The sequence below is a fragment of the Hetaerina americana genome, unplaced genomic scaffold (assembly GCF_022747635.1).
Source record: "Hetaerina americana unplaced genomic scaffold, ioHetAmer1.1.p SCAF_3, whole genome shotgun sequence".
NCBI lineage: Eukaryota > Metazoa > Arthropoda > Insecta > Odonata > Calopterygidae > Hetaerina > Hetaerina americana.
Genome location: NW_027286874.1, coordinates 91872284 through 91899604, shown reverse-complemented (window position 1 = coordinate 91899604; position 27321 = coordinate 91872284). Strand labels below are relative to the sequence as shown.

The following is a 27321-nucleotide window of genomic DNA, read 5'->3' as shown; positions in this document are numbered from 1 at the left end:
ACCAAAATACATGGAAAATATGGCTATGAAATAAATGGATACATATGGAGAATCATCTTTTCTATTCCTTGTGATTAATTGTAGTTTTTTTAGAAATGGAAAGTACAATTATTTCTGTTTTTCAGTCAATTTTATTAGGGTTCAATTATAGTTTTAAAAGAAGATTAAACTATCATCAAATGAATAGCAGAATGCATTTTCCTAAGAAAGCTAAACCGATCACATAGCCAGGACAAACAAACAAAGAACAAGTAATGACAAAGGATCGCTGGTATGGATTCAAATTAATTATATGATCAATTAAAATAATGCAGTGTAGATAATTAATGACTTATTTGTTGCATACTAAAATTATGTATTTTCTCACTTTAAAGGAAAATATGGAATTTTCTGGACTAATGAATGCGATGGGAAAATATGGATAGCACAAAAATGTTTAAATTAAAACATTTAATACTATTGACTATTTTTGATTTTGTGAAATTGAAAACATTAAAGCAAGCTTGTATTTTCAAAAAAAATAATATTTAAATATTGCATCTTCAAAAGAGTACATCAGCATTTCAGAGCATTTAAGTATTTTACTATTGAAATTAAGAGGTGCTAGGAAGGAATAGAATGGATAATCCAGTCAAGGATATTCGAGAGTTAACAGCATATACTGAGTCATTTATAATTTAGTATTTTGTTATTCATTGGAGGTTTTAATTTTTAGTAACAAATTATCTAGGGCTATATTATTGTGTGTTTAAATGATTCTTTCTTTTTCATAATTTACTCTTGATATACCTTTGTTCTCCAAAAGGAAACATTCCCAATGAGTATGGAAGGAACTTAATGGTTGTATATTATAAGATGAAATGGGGGCCTTACAAAAGAGGAGAGAGAGAGATTAGAAGGGAAGGGGTGTAAAGAGGTCATTCGATAGTCACCCAACCTTGTCCTTCTGACACTTCCTGCAGTTTCTTATATTTTCTCTTTCCCTCTCTCTGTGTTGTACTTCATGCCGCAATTTACTACTCCATAACAATGTGTGCTGTGGAGTCCTTTCCTATAAAGTGATTCAAATTAATGGATATCTGGAAGCACTTAACAAGTGAACCCATCCTTGCTTCCTTAAAATCTGAAATGCCAATTTATCAAATAATTCTTCTTGAATAGTCAAATTAGCCAGTAGCAATTATCATCAGTAGAATCTAAGGCTTACCTAAAACTTGACATATTATATGTCTATTGCATGCATGACATGTATCTTACTGTAATGGTATAATAATTTAATTATGGAGCTCTCTTTGATTAAACAGTTGAGGTAGTTAGCATAGTTTGAATTTAGGAAGTTGTTATTCATTCATTTGCATAACTGTAGATGATTGATACCTGTGTGTCCATATTCAGAAGATGTCATGACAATATGGTGACAGTTTTGGATAAAACGAAATACTTATTTCCATAAAGGGAATAAATGTCATTGATTCCCCGAGAAATCGTTATGCAATAGTTCTGCTTTATTTATTTTAAATGGCAGGTACACCAATATTCAATTTTTATTGGATTTCCTCTGGAATGTTTTGACCAGTGTGAAATGTCCAAATGCCCCTATTCAACACTTCCCACTGTTTCACTGAAAACTTTCGAGTGGTTATAAATAGAGTAAGAATAAAATGAAATGTAAACTAAATGGTAGACGTACCTATAGAAGTTAATTGTTAGAATATTGTCACATTTTTTATATTATTTATGTGAGTAAATAAATAGCAATTAAAAATTCTTTGATATATTGTCATTTGTAAATAATATGAGTATTGGTATTTATCAGTTCTTTAAAGAATCTTGTTACCTGTCTCTTCATGTCTTCATAGCTCCTAGTGCTGGCCCTTTCCATGTATTATGCAATTAATTTTTTTGTAAAAGTTTTACTTTTTGAACTCTTATACTATAAGGCTTTCCAGATCTTATTTAAGTCATTGTTAGTTTATTATTCTTAATTTGGATTAGTTTTGCCCCATTCACTCTTTAAATTTCCGCTAAGTTCTCACACAATGGTGATTATTTGTTAAATTTTTGTTTCAGGACGTTTTTTCAACTTTCTCTTCGGACTCCGGTAACGTGCATGACTTTCCCTCGGATGCTGGTGGAGGGGGTAGTCTGGGTGCAATAGGTCCACCAAGTGAATTATCTCTGGGAATGCCAGGAATGGGACGACAACAACAGCAGACTTCCCTTCAGCCCCACCATTATTTGCCAAAGTCAAAATCAATGCCTGACTATGGAGATGCCCAGAAAGGGCAAGACCTATTGTACTCGCCTGTCCCTGGTGAGTTTGGGTGAAGTAACCTCATATTACATGGCTAATGGAATATCATTTTCACTATTAGTTATTTTCAAACTCATCTCTCATTGTTTTTTGAATTAATTGTGTTAATGAAAAAAAATTACACTAACTGGGTGATCCTGGATAACTCAGGAAGAACAAAGCCTATTCTAGTGCAGTTTTAAGTTTAAGAATGGAAATAAAATAAGTAGTTGATGATTTTCCCCTTATTCAGGGTGTCTAAGAATTAGGAATGCTATGAATTCAAAAAGGAACTTGGACAAAACAGGAATTTGTCAAGAATTTACCAAACAACCAGGATATTTGGGAAAATAAAGGGTATTTGCCCTAAGTAAATTTATTTCTGATGAAAATATATTGCTTGAACACTCGTTAAAATTTGCCCTGTATTCATTAAATTCCACAAGCATACTTGAAGGAAGTGGGCATCTCATGGCATGACAGGCCACAGGCAACCATGAGTGCTATTATGACTGAAGTTATGATATTATATCCCTTTAAGATAAATGATATCTTATCAATACTTTGCTTCAGAATAACAAATAACCCACTTTTTTGATGAGCTGAAAGTTTGTCCATGTCACTGGTGTATGTGCATAGTGCATGTATAGATTTCTGGGCAATGCTTGAATTTGAAGTTAAGTCTAATAGCATCACTGTTAGATTGGTTGACTCACATGCACAAATTCTCTGATATTGGATAACAAAATATTTTAATAAGGAAATTTCCTCTTTTATTTGTAAATTAAAGATGAAAATGAGTAAATTGCACAATTTTATAGTTTTCTCCATTATTTGTCACAAAAGTCAAATGCTATTCATTATGGTAATTCTTAATTGGCATAACATTTTGTGAATGAAGTGACCTCCTTCTCCAACTCATTTATGACTTACAACAACTTGTTAGTTGTATGGTTTTGGAAATTAATGGCTCAGAGTACTTGATTATATGACATAGCAATTTACCTCATCCCAAAAAACTAGACTTTGCCCATGCGCAATAGGAGAAAACCAGAAAAAAACCATGAATTTTGATGGACCATTGCACTAGGCACCCTGTAATTGGGAGTCTCAGAAGATGCATTTTTAGCTGCTCAAGATTTATGTCAGTCAGCATAAAATGATCTTAAAAGGTTGTGCATAATGCTGAGTGGATTAGATAAGTAGTATAATATTCGTGGCAGTTCTTTTTAACATCTAATATAAACTAAGTATACCATCCTTGTTCATAAGTTTTCAGTGGTGTGGTCTGGTACTCATTACCTTCCTCACCAACCTTCAGGTGGTTATGGCTGTTGTGCTTAATATTTTGCAGCTATAGGGCAAAAGGTAGACAATGCTTTCATGGAAATGAGATTGATATTTATTTCAATAATCATAATCTTGAGAGGTGAAAGAGTAGAGGCTTATACTAAACACTACTGATTTAGTTATTGCCTTTAACAAGCATGGTTTAAATATTTTTTAAAGGGGTGCACGATGGTAGGTTTACACGACCTGGGAAAGAAGTTGATAGGCGCCGTTCAAGCAGTAGTAAGAAGACATTGACTGAGCTAACGGACAGTGGAGTAAGTGTGGTTTCAGATACTCCAACCTCAACGCTTCATGCACCTAGCACAAGCACTCACAGTAAAGAAAGGTAGGTATTTATATTGCTTAAAGTAAAAGAGTTGATTTTAATAGCATTTGATCGTTTGGTTGGTTAAACATATTTTCTCCGAGTTTCAGTTTAAAGGAAAAATTTTTATTTCTCTAGGGTTTTATCTTGGCTCCTGGAGAGTGAGAAACAATCCAGCTGTGGGGGCAGTGGAGGGGGCGGAGGAGGCAGCCACTCACACGTCAGTGATAGAGATTCTTCCTCAAAGCATCGAATGCGCTCATCAACATGTGCCACTTCACCAATATCATCTAGGTAAATTGCTGTCATTTAATAAATATGATCACTTCTTTCCTTCAACTTTTTATTGTAAAAGGATGGTTACAGAACTGTAAAACTAGCAAAACATAGGAACTAAGAACTCGCGTTTGCAGAAATTTGAAGAAATGTTTCTCTAATTTTAATGACCACAAATGCCATTAACAATTAAACCTCATCGATTAATGTGTATAGAGGGACAATAATTGTTTTATTATGGTCATTAAATTAAAAAATAGATTTCCTATACTCTGTGGCTTATGTATCAAATGTTGGGGACCTTTTAGTTTGCTCATATAGTACTTCAGTTCTTTATAATGGTAATAAGGCCAGGTTCCAACTTCATAGATTTGCAGTGTTATGATTGGGTCTGAATTCTAATCAGAAATGAAATTGAAATCCAGGATAAAGACACAAAAATCAAAACAAGTTGGCTTGTTTCAACCTTATTTTATGTCGAAAGGTAAATCTAGACATAAAGTTGGATGACTGATTTTTGAAAGATGGATGACAGACAGATGGAGGAAGATGACAGTATGTCAACTGGCAATATGATCAATTAGAGGAAATAGTTGTGGGCATTCCTTGAAGGAAGCATTTGGTATTGATGTGGGACTGGAACACAATAGTGGGCAAAGAAAGAGATGGTAGGGAAATTCAATTTAGAAGCAAGGTATGTCCACTGGGAGGAGACAGTAGAATTCTGTTGGAAACAGTGTGATCATAGTCAAAACCCATGTTTGCATTATCAAATTTAAAGTTTTCCTGAAATTTAAGCCATTTTATAACATGCCATAAAATGCTCTGATTTTCTGAAGAATGTGGAACCCCATATTTACATGATTTCATTTGAATTTTTAATTTTGTCTTGTATTATATTTCTATGCTGTCGATAATCATGCATTCACGTTTCTTTCACAGGAGGGGAAAGAAGTCTGTGGTTGTGTACAATTCATCATCTCGCTCAGGTTCACTGGAGAGGGCAAGTGGGTCAGGCGCTGTTGCCCAAAATACAGGCTTATGTTCATCAGGAGTCTCAGGTGGTGGATGGGGAGGAGGGCATAGCCCTGCTCAACCATTTGTGGCTGACCCTTGCATGCCTCCACTGCCCCTTCCACATACACCCACGCAACTGGAAGAAGCAAGAAGACGGCTAGAGGATGACTTTAGGCCCAGGAACAATGCTGGTGGAAGTACTTCTGTTCCTCAAGTTCCACTGACTAGACAGAGGTCAGCTAATGTGGAATGCATTTACAAATTTACCCATAATAAACATGTAACTTTAATTTCATCGGGCAAGTGGGCCATATTAAACTGTTAATGAGTATTCCCATAAATATTTGTCAGTCTCAAATATTGAACTAATTTCTCTTAATGAATGATTATTCATTTAGGACTAGTGCATTCATATTAAAAACTGAAAAAATGAGTTATTTAATCATAGGGATGCATGCAGTTGTAGGATAATAATCAATAACGGCAAAATGGATGCATATATATATTTTGAATGTTGTTTTTCTCTGGGTAAAAAACTGGTAGTTCTTATTTGATGTAATTTTCCTTCCTTATGAGTCAGTTCACTACATAGTAACTGACAAATGTTAGAAAGACTTTCTCTTCTCAATTTTCCAAAAATAAGATGAGTAAATTAAAAATGTGATGTCTCCAATAATGCACCCTCCATGTTGTATGGGCCTGATGGCATTTGTCTCTCTTGAAATGAAAGGATAATTTTAGAGCATGATGGAGGGAAAGTCAAAGAAAGGATAAAAATGTCCATCAGTTACGTTTTTCTTCCTTTCTAAACATGAAACAGACAATGAGGAGGTTGAATTTGTGAGTGAAAACATGGACATTTAGTCTTCATTTATATGGAAGATCATACATGTAACCTGGAAACCTTACTCAGCAAGAATACCAGCATGAGAATTGCTGTCCTCCCCATATCTCCCACAAATTGCACCATGCATTTTTTACCCGTACCTGAAGATGACTCTCTGAGTCAAAACATCCATGGTTTATGAAATTTATTTTATATAAAAGTGCCGTATTCATTTTAATTAGTAATAATTTCAATTATTGTATTCATTCAATTTTCATAATTCTGGATGTATTAAATTGATTACGTCTTTGAGTTCCTTTATAGGCCTCATTTCACCTTATCGTCAATGTACTTCTTTGCTTATTACTCGGTTTAGGTTGTTTTCACCTTGCATTTTCTCTTTGACTATTAATGCTTCATTATTCTCTTGTATTTACCATGGTTTTCTGATTTTAATACGTACCTCAAATGAAACCCCTCCCCCTCTTGCGGGTGCATAAATCTCTGTTTTATAAATCCTCATTCTGCTATTTATTATTTCTATCCATCGCAAACTCAACAAAATACATCTCAGTAAAACTACTCATGTAATCAAAATATTTTTGAGCATTGATTATTGAATTTGCATTCAACTTAAACGCCTGCTTTGATTAATAAGGAATGGGGATTTAAAAAAGTTTGTTTTTATTAGGGTTTTCCTTTTGCTCTTTCCTGAAAATTTGAAGTATAGGAGCAGAGGACCATTGCAATGGCCCTTGTCCAAACATCAACCCCTTCTCTCGTGTCAAGAAAAGAAAGATAAACTATTCCCTTGCCAGAAGAGCCTAAGAGATAATAAGATTAGAATATTTCAAGAGGCATAATAAATACAGCAGATGCATAAATTGAAGATCCCATAATTGTAATGTTTTTTGTGTTTTTAGGGAAGCATGTAGCCTTAAACTCCTTTTGTCATTAAAGTCATTCTACATAAAATCTCAAACCTTTCAGTTAAACTTCCATGTATTAGGTGTTATTCCAGTGTTAACAACTTTGATTGAAATGCCTGCACATGTTAAAGTTGCAACTACAGTAATAAGTAAATATTTTTGGGGAAAAAAATTTTCTTTTAATGACCTTTATTATAATTGTAAATTTTGATGTTACACTGTTTTATTTCTAATGGTGAAAATGTGCATAAGGTGAGTGTTTTTTATTATAAAATTATTCTTGTAAAAAGGCATTGTATTGTTATCCAATTCACTACAGCTAAAGGTCATGGAAAATGATAACAGATAGAAGAAAATCTATTATTGGCTGAGGATTTGGTGATATTATTCTGGACGTATATAAAATGCGCATGGAATGCTAAATGGAAATATGAAGGTCTTAGTATAGTGTTCAATCTGTGGATAGAGATGTGTGAGAGATGATGAAATAGAAGCTCACCACAACTCAAGTAGCAGAATGGTCTCTTCGCTCCACTTCAACAGAAGTGAGAATAGTTGTCAAAAAACATGAAGTGGTACAAGACTTTTGGTAACAGGGAAAACGTAGTTAAAAAAATATGCTTTTTAATTATATGCTCTATTAGCAATATTGTTCCTGTCATTGAATGATAGTTTGGTTAACTAAAATTCAAAGTTTGGTGACTCATGCCGGTGTTTAGGCATTTGTATAGTCAATTAAACACAATTGGCAACAAATGGTTCTTTTATAAACATATGGTCAAAAATTAATTTAAAACTTGTGAGGCAGTTTGCCTTGTATTCTATGGACCGATAAAACTTTTATGATCAATGGTTGATTTAAAATAGGAAGGTATTTTTTATTTTACTTCCTTTACTTGGTTTGTTTATAAAGTATCGGGACAAGTTTAGGAAAAATAGGTTTATTTCAGATATTGCTACGATGCCTCAAAATTTTTCAAAGTAAATCCCTCTAGCGTCAACACACTTCTACCAGTGGCTTTTCCTTGACTCGAAGGCTCCCTGGTAGGTGAATTCCAAAAGGTCCTCAAGGGTATGTTTGCAAGCTTCTTAGATGGCATTTATATGGTGGTGTCCTTTGAGGGAGGATTTCATTCTTGGGGAATAGGACATAGTCTGCTGGTGTCAATTCGGGACTGTATGGGGGTTAAGAAATTGTTGCAATGTTGTTGCAGGTCTTCCCAAGCAGACACTTGACTCTGCTCTTGGTTGTCCGTCAAGACTTACAGGACGCATTTGGGGCAGATCTTTAGTGTTGCCAAATTTTCAGTGATGATGCTCTGCATTGTCATCTGATCAATGCTAATACGATCTGCAATCATGCCTGCACACTTAACCGACATTCCGGAATCAGCGCTTCCCACACACGTCAGGAAAAAATTGTAACCGATACTATTTATACAAACCTTGTATTTTCAACCAAGGCATTTTGTTTGACCACTTGAATTTTTAATTAATAAAGCTTGGCTGTAGATCAGAATAACCATTATATTTGAGATTTGTTAAAATTGAATATTTGGATGCCTTCAAAAAAGATTTAAATTGTAATACAATCTCATGTTTTCCTTCAGGTTTAGTTCTTCCGGAAAGGGAGGTCATGTGGAAAATGTCATGGGGAGTGCTTCAGGCACAGCCATAACATCTGTTTCCAACCCATCGACTTTAAGGAAAGGTCGTAATACGAGTCGAGGCTCGGGAGGAGGAGTTGGTCCCCCACCACCATCAGGAGAAGGTAGTGCAGGGCCAGAATACACCACCGTTGTGTTCTCATTTTGTGATGAGCAATTTCCTTATCGAACAAAAATCCCTGGCCGGCAGTTGACACTAAAGCACTTCAAGGAGTACCTTCCAAAGAAGGGCAGCTATAGGTAAGATTCATTCTTATTTTCAGTCCTTGTCCCAATGCTGATTCATCATTCAATTTTGTTCATCACATTGATTATTAGAAAAAAGTGAAAGTACAGTTATGAAAACTGAACGACACTCCTTGCCAAAGTTACTGTGAAACTTGGGTAATACATCTGTGAAGGCTATTTGAAAAGTTATATATCTAATAAATAAACTAAGTAAGAAATTGAACAGGCTCATAATTTTGATAGGATGGTAATTACTTTTTAGTTACAGTTGTTTTCAAGCATGATTATATTTCTGCCTTTTTTCTCTAAGTTTTCACTTTTTATAATGTTAAAACAGATGACAAGAAAAATAAAATTGCAGTTACCTACACCTAAGTATTAAACATGAAATCCTTTCTTTTTTGTTCATGATTAATGGATAAAATCTCATACCAGTGCAATCAATTAATAATATCGATTATCACAAGTCCTATGTTAACAAAGCTATCTCAAAGCTGAACTGGTTAAGAAAAAACTTAATTCTGAACTTTAAACCCTGAAAGAAAATAATAATCTTTTTTTGCCTAAAAATATCTTAACTTTGGATGACAACGCTTTAAGCTTGCACAATACATTATGTATTTATTATTGTTATTGAAATATCGAGTTTAAAATTATTCACTTGTTAATTTTCATGTCTCGTGAATGACAAGAATTATATATGTTCATTAAAATATGTTATAGATGTGCTCTCTATGTTTTTCATTCAAAGTTCCAAAAGCTTTACATTGAGCATTAAATAGGTCTTTATAGTCATACTGCTCAATTTTTAAAATATGCCGAGTAACAGTTTTTGATAACATTTTCAATTGTGTATTTGCCTTCTCTTTCTTTTCAGAATCAACTGTTGATATTTGGCTATTACATTTTATGTTTTAAATGGATATATAACAATATTTTATATTTGCGCTAATTTAAATAACTTATCCAATTTTTCAAGAATAATTATTTTCTCGTTAGTCAAAATCTGCATAATAAATACGAAAGTATCTTAAGGAGTAGCCTACTAACCAAGTTTCACTGTACAATTTAGGAAATAATGTTTAGTTGCGGTTCAATAAATGTACATACATATTTGAGTAGTAACTTGATGGTGCAGGTAGGTATTTTATAGCAACCCATTTTCCTTTTTATTTTTTCCCTATTCATTGCTTGTTTGGTATAATAGTAAGATAATTATTGACCATTCAGAAGTAGAGTAATTGTTAAGTTTTCCGAGAAGAGTAATAGTGTGGTGAGTAGAAAAAGGTGCATAGAAGTAAATTCATGTGTTTGTTTTGATGATTTCCAGCTTGAGTTTTCTTCATTTCTAAACTTAAGGCTGTAATAATCTCTTGAGAAATTTAAGTCCCCTAGTTTGGAATCTGTGATAAAAGAAATTGGTGGACCTTAAATGGCAGGCCCTATAAACCACCCTTAACTTTGATCATCTCAACTCATCCTTTCTCCCAACCATGCTAATTGAGCACTTACTAGAAATATTCTTGGTACCATTTGTTCTCCTCAAAGATCCTGCTCTCAAATTTACTTCACTTGTGTTTTGGTAGGTTTCTCTTATCTCCTTTTCTCTTTTTATGTTTGGAATGGAATTATCTTTCTATGTTGTGTATTTTTCACATTAGTGAAATTTATATTTCAAACCTCATAAAATTATTATTCTAAGGTAAAATCACCTTCAGCATAAAATTCTCATCTTTTGGAGTTTAAAGAAAAGTTCATGCAAATTACTCTATGTTACTTTTGATTGATTTTTAACTTTCATGGTTTATATTTTTGGGAATATTAAAATAAATAGTTGATATTTGTATTTTGACCAAAACTATTAAAACAAAAACTAATTCACATTAATGCACATTCAACAGACTTGACCATCATGTGATAGATATTATTGTTGTGTTTTAGTTCGAATTAATTTTATTCATGTCCTCTTATTTTTTATTGCACAACCTATTGTCAGCAAAACATTCTGCTGCTAGCCCTAGCAATGACATTGTTTTATTGAAAGTGGGTTGTGTAATATAAAGTTAACCGCGAAATGGATGTAAAATAATGTTATCTTGTAAATTCTAATTCCATAGTACCAATCAATTTATTATTGGTTCAAATCTAATAGCATTTTTGTATGCAATACTGTATTTCTTGATTCATAAGATTCATCCTGATTTTTTCAGGTTAGAATAAAAAAAATACTTGGGTCGAATGGAAAAGATAAAAGTATTTGGTTGTAACACTTATGATGAAGAACATTAGAATTTTTACTTTAAAAAATTAGCAGCTACACATTGATTAACATTTATTCATCATAGAATTTCAGAAATTCATCATCACAGGGCCGAATTGCTGTGCAACAATTCCAGGGTGTAAAATCATTCCCCTTGACTGGGATTCGAACCCAGATCCCTCAATATCTGGTCGAGTGCTTTAGCCAGTTAAGCTATCGAGGCATCCTCTTAAAATCTGAAATTTTTGGGGGCTTTTAAAGGAACAAGATCGTTGCAACATCTTTCCTTTAAAAACCCCCAAATTTCATCTTTTCGTCACAACATCTTGTTCCTTTTTAAAGCCCCCAAAAATTTCAGAGTTGAAAAGGACACCTCGATAGCTTAACTGGCTGAAGCACTCGACCGGATATTGAGGGATCTGGTTTCGAATCCCTGTCAAGGCGAATGATTTTTACACTCTGAAATTGTTGCATTGAAATGTACATTAGCGGATGACTCCGTTAAAAGTTACTGTTGCGACATCTCCTGCAGTTTCTTTGGGTCGAATTGCTGTTTAGCTGCTTTGTTTCCAAATTTACTAATTCAAAGGACTATTAAGGTATTTTTTTTAGTTTCTGTGATAACTGGATTATAACATTTCTAAATAGTTGATAGCATAAAAAACCAAACATTTGACTCAGATATTCAGTATTAAGACTTGGGTTCCCCAAGAAAAGATTAAGAGACACAACTAGCCTGTTACGGGACCATGCAATAGTATGAAGGTTCAACTGCCCTGTAAGTAATTGTTCATGGTAAGGAATAATAACACCTACCTTTGCCCCCCTTTTCTCATACTCATGCTGTACCCTATCCTTTACTGCTCTTTCTGTATTTCTCTACTTTCATCATTCTCATCATCTGAACAAATTAAGTAGTTTCAGGGATGATGTGGTGGAATATGAACATAATAAAGAACAGATAGTGACAATTTTTTTATCTAGTGGAAAATTTTTACTATCTGTTCTTTATTTCTCATCATCTGACTCTATAATCAAGTGTGCAAGTACAAACAAATTAAAGCACTTTCCAAATTTAATGATACTTGCCTTGAAATAATCCTAAAATGTTTAAACTGGTAAATTTTTGGAAATTAAATTTCATAAGACCAAGATCTCTCCCCTTTCTGAACCCAAAACTTTCATTTCTTAAGTAATCTTTTGCCTGATTCTCTATCTTCTTGATGATGATTCTGGATAGCACTCAAGCTGCATACAAAATTAAAAATATTATTCTGTTGTCTTTTCATGTAGCTGATTTTTCTCTTTTTTGGGATGGGAGCAAACACTAAACCAATGAATTCTTCTGGCCAAGTTCCTCCATCATAAATGCTCTGCATTAGTCCATAAAAACTCTTCCTTGGATGTTTCCTAAACCCTTAAGTAGTTTTGTGGAAATGTTATCTACCCTCATGAACTTATTTCATTCAGATTCCCTTAATTCCTTTTTCTATCTCACCATCAAGTATGTCTAGGTCTAATATATCCTCATCTACATCAAATTCTCTATGTGAAAGATTCCTGGCCTAATGTATACACCACATAATTCCTCTTGGTATTCTTGCCATCTCTTCTTAATAGTTCCTGGTTCAAATAATGATAATTTTTCTGATCTTTGATTTTTGCATGGATTTTTCCTTCTTACTTCCTGAGTGTGCTTTTATCTTCCTGTGTAGCATACAAATTTCACCTTTCCTTAGGTGAAATGTGTGTGCTAAATTAACAGTCCTCACTCTGTTTTTCATCATGCCTCTTTCACTTTATTAGTTTCCTGCCTAAGTTTATTACATATTAAGTCTTTGTACTCCTTCAAAACACAGTGTTTACATGCTTCCATTTCCTTATTTCATCTATCTTTCTAAAAATCCTGTCTATAATCCATGGTTTTCTTGTCCTTTTCATATTTACTTTGCCTATAGTTTTATATGTGGGTTTTGATATCCCTTATAAATATGCTACCATTTTTTCTTTCGAGTAGCCAGCGCTCTCTCCCCTCACTCATAATTTTCTGTAAAGCCTGCTGATACTCCTTTCTTTTCTGGTTAATGTTTCTATATTCAATTTGCTGAACCATCTTCCCTGTTCATCATCTTGAATCTGGCATTACACTTCAGTTGTACTAAATTATGATCTGAATCAACATCTGCTCCTGGGAAAATATTTGAATAAACAATGCTGTTCCTAAATCTGTGCCTAACCATTATATGGTCTAATAGATATTTTTATGAATCACCTGGCATTCTGGCACTTTCCATATGTACCTATGCTTATTGTGATGTTTAAACCACGTGTGTTATTATTGTCCTATTTCCAGAGACTCCATTACTTTCTTCCCATAGTCATTTCTTACTTCTTAACTGTAGTTCCCTGCCTCACTACCATGTCTGGTAGTAGGAATACACACCAACTGAAGGTTTAGTCTAAATTGATGCTGGAAATGGAAGAAACACTGCAGTAGTGGAGGGTAGAATACTCAAAAGACTGCCAATTTACTATTATGATATTTGACTTACTTACAGTGTGAGCAATTCACTGCTAGGTAGCTTGCATCAGTATCATTCTCTTTGAATGTGTACAGTTTTTGCATATTTACCAGTTAATTCAAGCATTAGGTTAAATAAATATAAAAATTGATTGAAATCAAAACATTTTCAATAAGCATCTTTTTAAAATTTAGCTGCTTATATGGAGGTTACAAGAAATGATAGTGGTTTCCGGTGAAACTTTTTGTCCCACATACATGTCCTTTCTAAAAATTGAATTTCTAAAGATTGAATTTATCATATTCCTTGGAAGTAGATAGGTCGACCAAGTTCCTCTCGAGACATCATATTAGAACTGCCTTCTATAAGAACTTCAACTTAAGGAATTTTTTCTCCAAATCTAAGAACATTATCCCAAAACTGAGTGGTGTCTATAGACTTTAAGCGCAAATGCTCAGCAGCCTACAGTGGACAGATTGGTCGGAAGTTCAACGAGAGACTGAAGGTACCCATGGCTTGTTATAAACCTGGTCATTCAAATTCCAACTTCGCACAGCACTTGTTAGACCAGGGTCACCAAAGTGATTTCTCCTTAGAAATATTGCATTTTGAAGGCAAAGGCCCCTAGCTAGATGCTGTCGAGCTTGTGGAAATTTTGAAATCTTTAGATGCTAATTGTGAAATTGTTAATGATCTGTTGTACACTTCCGCTCTCCCCTCCTCAATCTCTCCCTCTTCCACTAACCCCCCTCCCCTACCCTTGCACATTCTTAGTTTTTTTCCCTGCTTCCTAATCCTTCAACCTTCACCCACCCTTCACCACCACAGGTAGTCAGCTTGGGAAACGCTAGCTCTTCCTACCTCCTACCCTCATATTCCAGACCCTTGGCTCTTATCCTCTGGGGAAAGCCCCCCCCCACCTACCCAACCCTTCCTCCCAACTACTTGCTCCCTTCCACCCCCACCTTCCTAACCCACACTACCTCCCCCAACCCCCCCTCCCCAGTCTCTTTAGGTTGATGTTGATGATTAAGATGTTGTACTAAAATGTATTCTTCACCTGATGATGACGTTAATCATCAAAACCATGGTCATAAACTATTAAATTTTATTGTAGAATAACAAAGTGTACCTTATTCAATCAAAATACAAGAAATATTTTTATTCCATTATTTATGCTCCCAGGGGTAGTAATTTCTGTGTACATTTTCATAGTTTAAAGGGTTCATTCACATTAGTTGGAACAGCTGCATTGAAGGTACACTTATTTCTAATTTCTTGAATTATACCTGTAGATTTGGACCTGTATCCAATAAAAGATTGGAATTTACTTGAGCCGACTTAGTATTTAATATGTTCTGTATAAAAAAAAGTAGATGTGTATGATTTCATTAAATATTTTGTGCTCTATAATGAGTATTTTGCATGCTGAAAAAACATGTTTGAGTGTAGGTAGTTACATCATATATTTAATGCCAAATCTAGTTTTTAACTCTTATTTTAGACTGTTAGATTGCTTTTCCCAATGAATCAGGGGTTGGCTTGCCTAAGGGGTGTGTTCTATGTAGTAGAATGAACACATTGATAGTGTTTTTGTTGGCACTCAGAGTTTGCAGTACCAATGAAATTTCATCCAAACATAAATGAGGTTTTTTGTTGTAAAAAGGTACCTATTGTATTTTCAATTCCCTTCCTATTAACAAGTGCAGCACATGAAGAGTGAATAAAAGCCACAGTTGTCAACTCTAAGGTTAGTTTGATAGGTGAGGGTAGAGGTCATCTAGAATTGAGCCCGACTGCAAGTGAAATTCACTGTATTGTCACAATTGAACCTGTAAGTTCGGGGGGGGGGGGGGCAGTTCCTTCCGGGTGCTACCTATGGCTTCCTAGGTTCTGCATTCCCACAAAATTCAGCTGAAGCTGAGGATGCTCAGAGGCATGAAAAGGATTTGAACCCGGGCCCTCCGGGCAGTAGTATCGTACTCCACCCACTGGACTACCAAACTCCGTAAATGAAAAGTATTTTATTATATTTAATTGTATAGATACAAAAAAATAGTAATAAAAATTGAAAATTTGTAGAGTACTTTTGCATATAAATTTACCAGTTCATTGAAATGGAAAACTGAGAATTTCACTCTTCTAGATGACTCCATGGAATCTCAGGGAATTTGACAAATTTTCTGAATAAGTAAGAAGTTAACGCATTTTGAAAAGAAAATTTTCCCATCTTTTATTTTTAAATTACTTGTAGAGAGGTTACCAATTTGCTCCTACATATTTCTGTACTTCATCACAACTCTACTTGACCCTTACTGTCTCACGCTGTCTGCATAAATGTGGCACATGTTGAGGGAGTGGTCAATACTTACATGAAATAAGGGCATAAATAATTTGTTTTCTGAATATTTTCAATGTATTTAACAAAAGTTTTGTTCATTGGCACCTGTGTAATTGTAATTTTTGTTACAAATCATTTCATTTTGTTCCCCAGCTGTCTACCTGATTGTCATTACTTTAATGGAAGTATCAAGGTTGAAATTGAGAGTAATAATGGGGTTTTGTATTGCAGTTGCATACATGGAGGAATAGGTAAATGTGTAAGATGTGATATTTCCTTGGTGGAAGATTGCAGTGAAGTCTTTGTATTTTTTCACTGGGTCAGGGTTTCAGCTTCCAGTGTTTTGATGGCTAAATATATCATAGTCCATCATTAATGTCCTGAGGACGATGATGGAGTTAGCCATCAAAATGCTGGTCAACCTGGTGGAAAACCAAAATGTTTAATGTGTATTCAATATGTAAGCATTCATGTTTAAATGGTGTTTTTGTTAACTTAAAGTTTTTTTTTTTTACTTACAGGTATTTCTTCAAGACCGAGTGTGAGGACCTTGATATGAAAGTGATTCAGGAGGAAATAATGGATGACAATGAAATTTTGCCTTTGTGGGAAGGAAAAGTGATGGCTCAGGTGAAGCCAATTGATTGAATTGGGCATCACCATAATCAGACAATTTTTCTACCAGTTTTTAAGAAAGGAGTCATTCACTAAAAATTAGGTACCACCTTACATTTGAATGTTTGAGTTGTTTTATACATTTTCACTTGTAAATAACAAAAAACTTATCAGGTGCGAAACTTGTGCCTTTGAACATCTTCATCCGGAAAGAATGTGTTCCTGTGGAAGTGGCGCAGCGGTGTTGCCAGTTTCCCTCATCCCTGTTATCCTCCTTAGAGTTCCCTCCCCTCATCCCCCTCGTTATGCATTGTTATCAAGAGGGCAGTGCGAGTGTGAACGCATGGAATAAGGGCAGTAGTGCACATGTTGTGCCTTCTTGCCATCTCTCATGCATTCTGTGCCCTGTTTCATAACCCAGTTTTGCTTTTCCTAACTTAACCCTGATCTTCATTACTTGGGACCTGCAAAGCTACAGTTGGTGTACAATTTAATATGAAATTTTGTTCAAATCAGTGAGGAAAGAGGTGACAGCAAAATTGTTTTATATGCAGTCCCTCTTTTTGTGACGAGTAGATTTTATTTGAAATCAGTTTTCTGATAGCAGCTCAAAGTATGAGTGTTTATTCAGTTGGCAGCCCTTCGCATGCTTCAAGTATATGGGGTAATGTTAATGAGCACGTACACTTAAAAAAAATACCTCTTTGATTTTAAAAAAAATATTCTTTTCAAAAGAAACATTTTGTTTTAGATTGTGTATGCTGTAAAACTTGTTTAAAAAATGCAAATCATATTTTAAAGATGGAGCAGCAATTAGAACTGGAGTCACTTATGTTGTGGAAAAATTAAAAATTTTACTGAATTCTGCCCCTCTGTTTATGCTTTGCTTTTTCAAAATCTACGACAAATACAAATAATGCCAAAATATAACTTTCTGCATGCAGTGTTTGATAAAGATGTATCAGTTGCATTTATGTTTTTGAATGTTTTATTATTGGTATTACTTGGTCACTTGTGGCTCTCTGCGTAAGAGCAGAATGAAAAATTACATCTCTTGAAAATGATATTCTTGTAATATACAATTTATTATGTTAGTAATTTATATCTGTGGAATTTGTAATGCATTAGCTATTGAGTATTGTTATGTTTTCCATCTCACTTGTTTTATTTTTGTACTTGTGAAACAATCAGCTTTTTTCTTACAAATAATCACACATTCAAAGTCATTCTTCTGAACTTATGGAAATATATTGTTGTTTTTCAGTGCCCAAGAGAGAGAGGGGGGAAAGTAACACTTTCCATTTGTGATATTTTTCACTGAAAACTGCTTACAATTAAATCACATTGTTCAGCATCTAGTCCCTTAGTATCTTTCAAGTAATCAGCGCTAATGTACAAACTACAGGTTACAAGGAATGAAACTCGAGCACCAGTGGAGCACTTAGAGTGATGCTTGCCAATGTTGATTGACAATATAGTATTGCAATTATATGGTTTCTTATATCACTGATGTACATAATGACAAAACATTAATTAAACTGAAGCCATGTTGCATATACAGTCATTGATGCATACCGCTGCATTCACTCATTCAAATATTAATAATTCTGCACACACACTCACAGTGTTTTCTTTTAAATGTTCTTTTTTGAGCCACAGTAGATTACAATGGTGCTGCAATGGGGACTACATTTGCAATGCAGTGACATGAACACCCCACTCTGTATCATCTTTACGTTAAAAATTTATTTATACAGCCATGTTAAGGAAGCTATTGAGCTTATTAGCCAAAAAATTGTCTATGCTTGATTTATTATTCTCCAGTTTGGCTACATGAGTCATTTTGTGTGTGAATTTAATCTATATTTTTTTTGTAAAAGATGCAGTGAAGTGGATTTTAACTGTACTCATGATGCTGTACCTGCATATTTTGCTATCAGTTTATTTTTCAATGATGCGTGTTTTTTTATCTTCCATGTACAAGCAGTTTGGATCAAATGGATATTTTTCTAATAAAATTCATCTTCATTTCCTATTGCACATTAACTCAAGAGATTAATGCTTTGGACGTAATCACTAGTGTTTTAAACCCATTAATTCTATCTTAGTGATGACTCTTTCTAACTTCTTCATGGCCAAATCTAGGTTTACAAAGTTTGTCTCTTGGTATTTACTTAAGAATGAGAGGAATAATAAATATATTTTATTTAAATGTTTACCTATGATGGTAATTAGAAAATTGAGATCTCAAATTTTTTCAGAAATGGAATTATTTTCAATAATTGATGCATTATTTTATCGCTTAAACATTCCTTATTTTTCTACATTATCACCGTTTTGGTCAATGCATTTTTGTTGATCCTGGAGCAGATTTTTATGCCCACATCATACTAGCTTTCCATCATGTCCTTGAGGAAGCGTTGGACTTCATCTTTCACCTCGTCATTATCACTCAAGTGCCTTCCTGCAAAATGTGTGGAAGAGCCATGTTCTTTCAGGTTAGGAAGCAAGTTGTCATCACTGGGTGCCAAGTCCCGACGAGAGGGTGGGTGGGTGATGATGTCCAATCCAAAGTGGATTGGACAGGAGAGTGATGTGGGGGGTGAGAGTTGTTGTGGATAAGGCTTGTGCCCTTGCTTCTCCAGTTCTAAATTATCCATCTGGGTTTTTTAAGTGTCTCACAATACCTGTTAGCACATATTGTGGTCCCAGAAGCCAATAAATCAACAATACCAAGTTTTGATCCCAAAACAGTGGGCATGATTTTGCTGGATGACTGTTTGTTTCAATTTTTGTTCCTTGGGGGAAAATGAATCCGGCTCCCCCAGCACCTATAAAAATGCATTCAAAAGAATATTCAAACTTTTAAATGTTTCAGTAATGGAGAATAATTTGTTCATTCTGTTTCTAAAAAAATAGTGGAAACCTCAATTTTGGGAGTACCCTCATATGTTGAATAAGAACTGTTATGGCATGGGAAGTTCATCTCAACTGAAATTCGACATTATCCTTTCATTCGAGGCCTTTCTAAGGCTCAGTTTATTATCTATGGAAATTTCACATTGCTGTTACTTTAACTTGGCCCCAACTTTTCTAGTACAATCATGGGATGGGGTCATTTCTCAATATTGATTTCTTTGCTATTCATAACCATTTGCTGTTCACAGATAAATGTCTGATCATTTTTAAGCAAATGCTGATCTATTTTGAGATGCATAGATTACCTTGTCAATGTTTTTGATGGCTTACAGGATTTTTCATATTGGCTGGCTAATGGCACCAATTTTCAAACTTGAACTAAGCTTATGGAGATGTTGATGGACAAGTCTGATACATTTATGCAAAGAGGACTTAACAAAGTTATTTGTTGTTTTGAGGAAATTTCAAAGTTCTTGTTTAGCAAAAGCTATATTCCATGCCAAACCTAACTGGAATTTGAATTCTTAATAAAAAAAATTTTTTAATCATAGTACATCTAACTACCCTCAAGCTCACTCTCTAATTTCACTACTTTTCTTCTTATTTTTATTTCTAGATGTTATACCAATTTTTCCAATCCTTTTTTTACTCTTTCTTCAAGTTAAATTATACTTGTTAGGAAGCATGTACATTCCATTAAATGGCATGCATTCTTGCTTCTTTTGATAAGCAGGAAGAAATGTCAAAGGAAAATATTTACTAATCAAATAGTATTAAATTAGGCATTTGCTAAAGGAATTGTGATGGTAAAAAAGTTGAGAAATGTATTAAGTAAACTTTCATTTGAGTAAGGAAAATATTTCAACCAGAAAATTAAGATGTAACGGAATTCATTCCTAGATGTGTAAGGAATTGTGTGGTTGTAAACAAGAACTCTCCTCTAAGTGCTCTGATATAAATATCTGTTTCATTCAACTTAATGCATGGAATTTATCCATTAGATTCAATTCTATGTTGTTGCAAGAATAATATATCAAAAAACTGGAGAAGAGAGAGAGAGGGCCATTTGGATTTAGGAGTTAAGGAACAAGATATGGAATTTTTGCCTTCAGACTCATCAAAGATGATACAGGAATATCTACACACCTATATTGTAGACCTGGAGATAGCTATTGACCATGTGGACTGGAATATGATGTTAGCTGTCCTAAAGAAAATTGGAATGAACCACAACAACGTGAGATTTATAATATACATAGAAAGCAGGTGACAATGATTAGATGTGGTAAAAGGAGGGGCGAAACTGAAAGAAAGGAGTATGCAAAGGTTGCTTAAAATTGCCCTCGATATTTTTGTAAATCAAAATCAATGAAAAATAAGATGTGGCATGTGATTATGCGTAAGAAGGATTTGTAGATTGCAGGTATCATACCTATTCTTGCAGAGAATAGAGAGGACCTTGCAAGGATATCAGCCACAAAGGAGATTGGGATGAAATAGCATTATAGCAAGATAAAAAAATTATACCACGGTCTTCAATCAAGGAGAGGTAAAATAATATTCAAGTAAAACCAGGGAAAGATACATCGGAAGAATCTTGGTAGGCATGGCAAAGAAGACTTAATATCACAAGTAACAACAGCATTTTGCATATAATATTAGTATGGGCATAGAGAAGAAATCTGTAAAAACATACTTGGAGTCTACATTTCTACACATGAGGGATGCAATGGGAGCAGTAAAAAAGATATGGAAATGAAAATAAAATGGATACACAGAATAACAAATCAAGTACTTAAAAGAGTGGTTGAAAAGAGAAGCATATGGAGGCAACTAATGACGAGGGAAATTTCTTGTGGCAGGAGAGATTATTGAAAACCATAACTAAAGGAAACATAGGCATGGAAGAATAACAAAGGAAGGCTAAGGATAAAAAACAGAAAGTATTAATTGAAAATGTCTGTGCAAGGACCTATGGGGGAATGAAGAGTGAGGCAATGAACAGAATAGTTCACGGAGCTACTACAAACCAATCCTCAGATTGGTAACCTTTGATGATGGGAAGGATGGATATCTATGAAGGTATAAACTCAACAGAATCAGTTGTCATTCAGTAGAAATTTTTACTATTGGTTTAAATAGCTACATATCCATTTTCGATAAAATCTCTTTATTCCACAATCTGGTTTCACCAAAACAGCCTCATCAGTGATTGCTTCTTGTAAAAAGTTCATCAATCAGTGAATGGGTGTGCTGAAATTTGTTTTTGCTGATATTCACACTCAAACTCCATTTTTTTTTTTTTTTAAGGTTATAAGGTTTTTGGATGGACACAACTACCAAACAAATATTTTATTACTCCTAACAAAACACAAAATCCATCATCCTACTCTATATCAGGTCCCTCTTCATCTCTGAGTACTTTCTTCATCCCGTCCAACATCCCTATCCTGTTCCTTCCCTTTCCTCTTTTGCCCAACATCCTACCCTCTATCATAGTCTTCAACATCCCACTGCCGGTCAACACCCCCTTCATCCACTTTTCCTGCCTCCATAGGATTGCTCCCAACAAACCCCTCTCTTCGCCCACCATACCAAGTACTTCCTCATTTGTTTTCTTCTCTGTCCATTTCACCTTCTCCATTCTTCTCCACACCCACATTTCAAAAGCCTCCAATCTACGTCTATCCTCATGCTTCAATGACCACGTTTCCGCACCGTACATAACTACGCTCCATATCAAAGTTTTTACGAGTCTTTTCTTAACATCCTTACTCAAAGTCCCTGTCATCAACTCCCTCCTCCTTGTGAAAGCCTCTTTGCCTAGCGCAATTCTTCTCCTTACGTCCCTACTACTTTGACCGTGTTGGTCCAAAACACTACCGAGATACGTAAATTGTTCTACCTGCTCTAGTTTTTGCCCTCCTATTTTAATGTTAAGCTTGGCCTTTTTCTTTCTAGAAAATCGCATAACCTTTGTTTTATTAATATTGATTCTCATCCCATACCTGTCGCAGTGAATTTCCAATTCACTCAGCAATGCTTGCAGCCCCTTGGCTGACTGACAAACTAAAGCTTGGTCATCAGCAAACCTAACTGATTTTACAAATTCCCCGCCCACTTTCATTCCTACCTCGAGTTCTTCCCATGCCTCTTTGATCATTTCCTCTGCATACAGGTTGAACAGCAACGGTGATAATGGGCAACCCTGCCTTACACCCCTTCCTAACACTGCCCATCCCGACTCCCCGCTTCCCACCCGCACCTGAGCAGTCTGAGACATGTACAGGTTGCGGATTAGCCTCCTTTCCCTCCAATCTATTCCTATTTTCTGCAATATACTCATTAGTTTTTCCCAATTCACTCTATCAAACGCTTTTTCGAAATCTACGAAACAGGCAAATACCTCCTGGTTGTGTTCTATATTCCTCTCGATTAATAATCTCATTACTGCAATGGCATCACGCGTACCTCTCCCCTTCCTAAACCCAAACTGATCATCCCCTAAGTAATCATTTGCCCTACTCTCTATCCTTTTGTTTATGATCCTGAGAAGGGATCGAGATGGTGCGGGGGCTAACGTACTGGCTTCCCACCGTGAGGGCGCGGGTTCAAATCCCGGCGGTGTTGAATATTTTTCAGAGGTATCTCGATCCCTACTTGAGGTGCTTTGTGGAGGGCACTTTGAGTGAGTACGCCGTCCGTCGGATGGGACGTTAAACTGCGGACCCCTTGGCGCCTTTCGTAAAGAGTAGGCTAATGCCGACGCCGGGTTTCTCTCCACCCTTCATCCTTTCCTGTCCATCTCCTATGGCGCAAATGACCTTAGCTGTCGGTCGCCTCCCCTCAAAACTACTACTATGATCCTGAGAACAACTTTAGCTGCGTGGGATATCAAACTAATTGTCCTAACATCCATTTATATAAGTAATATAAATTTTCTAAAAGTAAATTGAATAGATCACTGTTTTCATTTCTTTTCATGTTCACAGAGGGGTACAGGTTTGTTCATGCTTGAAAGGTACAAGAGAAGGTTAACCTCAGTTCACTAGCTGAATAGAATGGCCATTGCCCACCATAAAATATAGAGAAAAGTAGTAACTTCCAAAGTATGCCATTATGACAGCACCTACCAAAATATGGCATAAGTAGTTGTAAGTGCACACATACTATTAACATTATTATTATTTGGGAAATCTACTGGTTAAGATAGGCTTTGGATGGACATAACTACCAAAAAATATCTTACCTCTCCTAACAAAACACAACCCAGCATCCTACTTTACCACAAAGTCCCTCTTAATCTCCATGTAATTCCTTCATTCCGCCCAACATTCTTATTCTATTCCTGCCCCTGCCTCATTTGCCTGACATTCTCGCCTCTATCACAGTCGGAAAGATCCCACTGCCAATCAATATGCTTTGCATCCATTTTTTCTACCTCGTTAAGATTTCTCCCAGCAATCCCCTCTCCTCCCCCACCATACCCAGCACCCCCTCATTTTTTTTACATTCTGTCCACTTAACCTTCCCACACCCATATTTCAAAAGCTTCCAATCTATGCTTATCATCCTGCTTCAATGACCATGCCATACATAACGTGCCATACCATACAAACATGTTTCCATGATGTGCATGACTACACTTCATATCAAAGTTTTAATGAGCCCTTTCTTAACATCCTTACTCAATGTTCCTGTCATCAATTCCTTCCTCCTTGTGAAAGCTTCAAAACTGATTTTACGAATTCCCCCCTGACTTTTATTTCTCTCTTTTTCCCAGGCCTCTTTAATAATTTCCTCCACATATACATTTAACAGCACAAGTAATAATGGGCAACCCTATCATACTTCCCTTCCTAACATTGCCCATTCTCACCCTAGCCATCTGAGACGTGTACAGGTTGCATATTAGCCTCCCTTCCCTCTAATCTATTCCTATTTTCTGCAATAAACTCATTAGTTTTTCCCAATTCATTGTATCAAATGCCTTTTCGAAATCTGCAAAACAGGCAAAGTCCCGATTGTATTCTATTTTCCTTTCAATTAGTGATCTCATTACTGCAATGGCATCACGCATACCCCTCTCCTTCCTAAACCCAAACTGATCATCCCCTAAGTAATCATTTGCCCTATTCTCTATCCTTTTGTTGATGATCCTGAGAACAACTTTAGCTGCATGGGAAATCAAATTTATTGTTCTGTAGTCCTCACTAGATGTAGCCTTAAGTTTTTCGGCATAGGAAACAACATATCTCACAAAGTCTACCAGCCAGAATCCTTCCTCATAGATGCTACAAATCAGTCCATATGGTCTCTTTTTTCACTATATTTTCCTAAATCTTTTAGTAGTTCCGCAGGAATGTTGTCTAGCCCCATGACCTAATAATATTTCATCTCTCTTAATGCTCTTTCTATCTCATCGTTGAGTATGGCAGAGCCTAAGCTATCTTCCTATCTGTCATGTCTCTATCTATGTCTAACCTTATTGGCCTAAGTTCTTTACCGTACAGTTCTTCTATATATTTCTTCTGTCTCTCTTGGGTCTTTTCTGTATCAACTATTATCTTACCAACTGATCTCTAACTGCTAGCACAGTTCTTCCCTTCTTACCTCCCAATTGTGATTTAACCTTGCTGTATAGTGCACCAATTTCACCCTTCCTCTGACAACTTTCCATATTCTCGCACTGCGTCTTCCACCATGCTTCTTTTGCTTTATTTGTTGCCCATCTCAATTATTATTTAACTCTTTGTACTTCCCTTCGTCTGACTCTGTCTTCACATTCTACCATTTTGTTCTCTCATCTATCTTTGTAACTATCTCATCCGTGATCCATGATTTCCTTGTCCTTGGCCTATTAACTGTTCCTATAGTTTATTTTTCAGCTTTTGATATCCCTTTCTTGATACATTGCCATTTTTCTTCAATAGTACTCGGCTCTCAACTGCCATCCATGATTTTCTCTATAGCCTGCTGATACTCCTTCAATAGTACTCGGCTATTTACTGTCATCCATGATTTTCTCTACAGCCTGCTGATACCCCTTCCTTGTCAATCTAGTTAATGCTTCTACATTTCATTTCCTAACCTGCCTCCCCTACCTTATCTTTCTGAATTGTATGCTACACTTCATGACTACTGAACTGTAATCAGAGTCCACATTTGCCCAAGGGAAACTGCAAATTGATCACGCTGTTCATAAATCTGTGCCTAACCATGATATAATCTAACTAATCTAACTGATACCTTGAGCAACCTAGCATTTTCCATGTATACCTATGCTTTTTGTGGTGTCTAAACTAAGTGTTTGTGATGAGTAACCCCTGTCTCCTGCAGAACTCAATTGCTTTCTCCCCAAGGCCCTTCCTCGTACTTGAACCATAGTCCCCCACCTCATCACCATCTCTTCCTTTGCCAATCATCGCATTCCAATCCCCCATCACCATCAAATGTTTCCCTGCAGGAACACATGCGATTATGTCCTCTAAATTATCATTCACCCTATCGACTTCTTCCTCCTCATGATTGCTTGGTAGCATGTATACCTGTACGACGACCAAATCTGTCAGTTCTGCTTTTATCTCTACTAGTAATATTCTATCTGTTGCTTGTTGTCTATTCTATGTTTACGACACTTGTTCCTACCTCTATATTCAATATTATGGTAATGCCTCTTTGGCTCTCATTCCCGCCACTGTATATTATTCTATCTACTACTATCACTCCGTAATCCCTGCTATCCTTCCATCTTACCTTGCATAAACCTAAGATATCTATATTTCCTCTTTCCATCTCCTGCTTAATATCCTCTAATTTTCCTGTCCTCAACATTATCCTATCATACAAAGTTCTTGTACTATCTAATTCGGCCATCTTTGGTGCTGCTATTGCTGGTGTTACTTTGCAAGGGTTTCGTGAGATGATTACCGCAGAAGCCATGCCTCTCCCGCTGCAGGAGATAATAGTGTTTTTAACGTGACACCATTACTCAATGGCCACCCCACTAGGGTCAGATGCCTTTGCAGCTGTCTCACAGAGGAATAAATGTGTGGATTACCTTTCGTCTGGCTTCTAACCTTTGACCTAACTGGCATGGGTGACCCTACCAGGAGCAATCATCATTGCTCCCATCAGCACAGCTCTAGGCATCATCGGAATGCATAAGCCCTTCCACCACATCAAGGTTGTAGTCCATGGGAGGGAACACCAGATTATTCATACTTAATTCAAGATGCTCCCAAGTTGAGTAAAAGGGTTTGAACACACAGTTATGAACTTCTGCTTTGTATACTGCATAGATAAGTTCTTGCAGTTACTGATAATTTGTTAAAACGTTTGACTCCCATGCACTCGTGTACTAGCTGCAATTTGGGCACTGACAATTATTTTCCCTTCAGATAACTTTGGAGTGCTTTAAATTTCAAAAAGACCATGCTTTTTATCAGATTTCCCAAGAGTCTAGCTAAAAGAGTTCACGTAACACCCTAACTACTAGATATGGCACTAAGCTGCTAACCATGGGCCAGTAGAGGTGCATAACCACCTCCTATGGATCGATGAAGTGATCATGTTACATCAACCATTGTTCCCTCTCAAAGATGTCTGGGACAGGACTGAAGTGTTTGTAAGCCATTAGGATATCATCACTGAATATAAGTGAAGTCATAAATAGTTAACTGACATGGTAGAGAAATGCTCTGATGTAGAGCGAATTTTTATGTTGATGACTCACATTCTTTAGTTTGCTCCTAATGTTCAATCCTAAGTA

The 27321-nt window shown here is 35.7% G+C and overlaps 1 protein-coding gene across 1 annotated transcript in view; it reads left to right on the top strand.

Annotated features, from left to right (window-relative positions):
* Positions 1-18671, top strand: part of Axn (protein axin) — a 54418-nt gene extending 35747 nt beyond the window's left edge. Inside the window, exons 11-16 of the mRNA XM_071587920.1 lie at positions 2071-2314; positions 3803-3971; positions 4089-4244; positions 5169-5477; positions 8609-8905; positions 16538-18671. Coding sequence (XP_071444021.1) covers positions 2071-2314; positions 3803-3971; positions 4089-4244; positions 5169-5477; positions 8609-8905; positions 16538-16664 — 1302 coding nt within the window. The 3' untranslated portion in view covers positions 16665-18671. The remainder of the gene's footprint in view (positions 1-2070; positions 2315-3802; positions 3972-4088; positions 4245-5168; positions 5478-8608; positions 8906-16537) is intronic.
* Positions 18672-27321: the final 8650 nt, after the last annotated feature.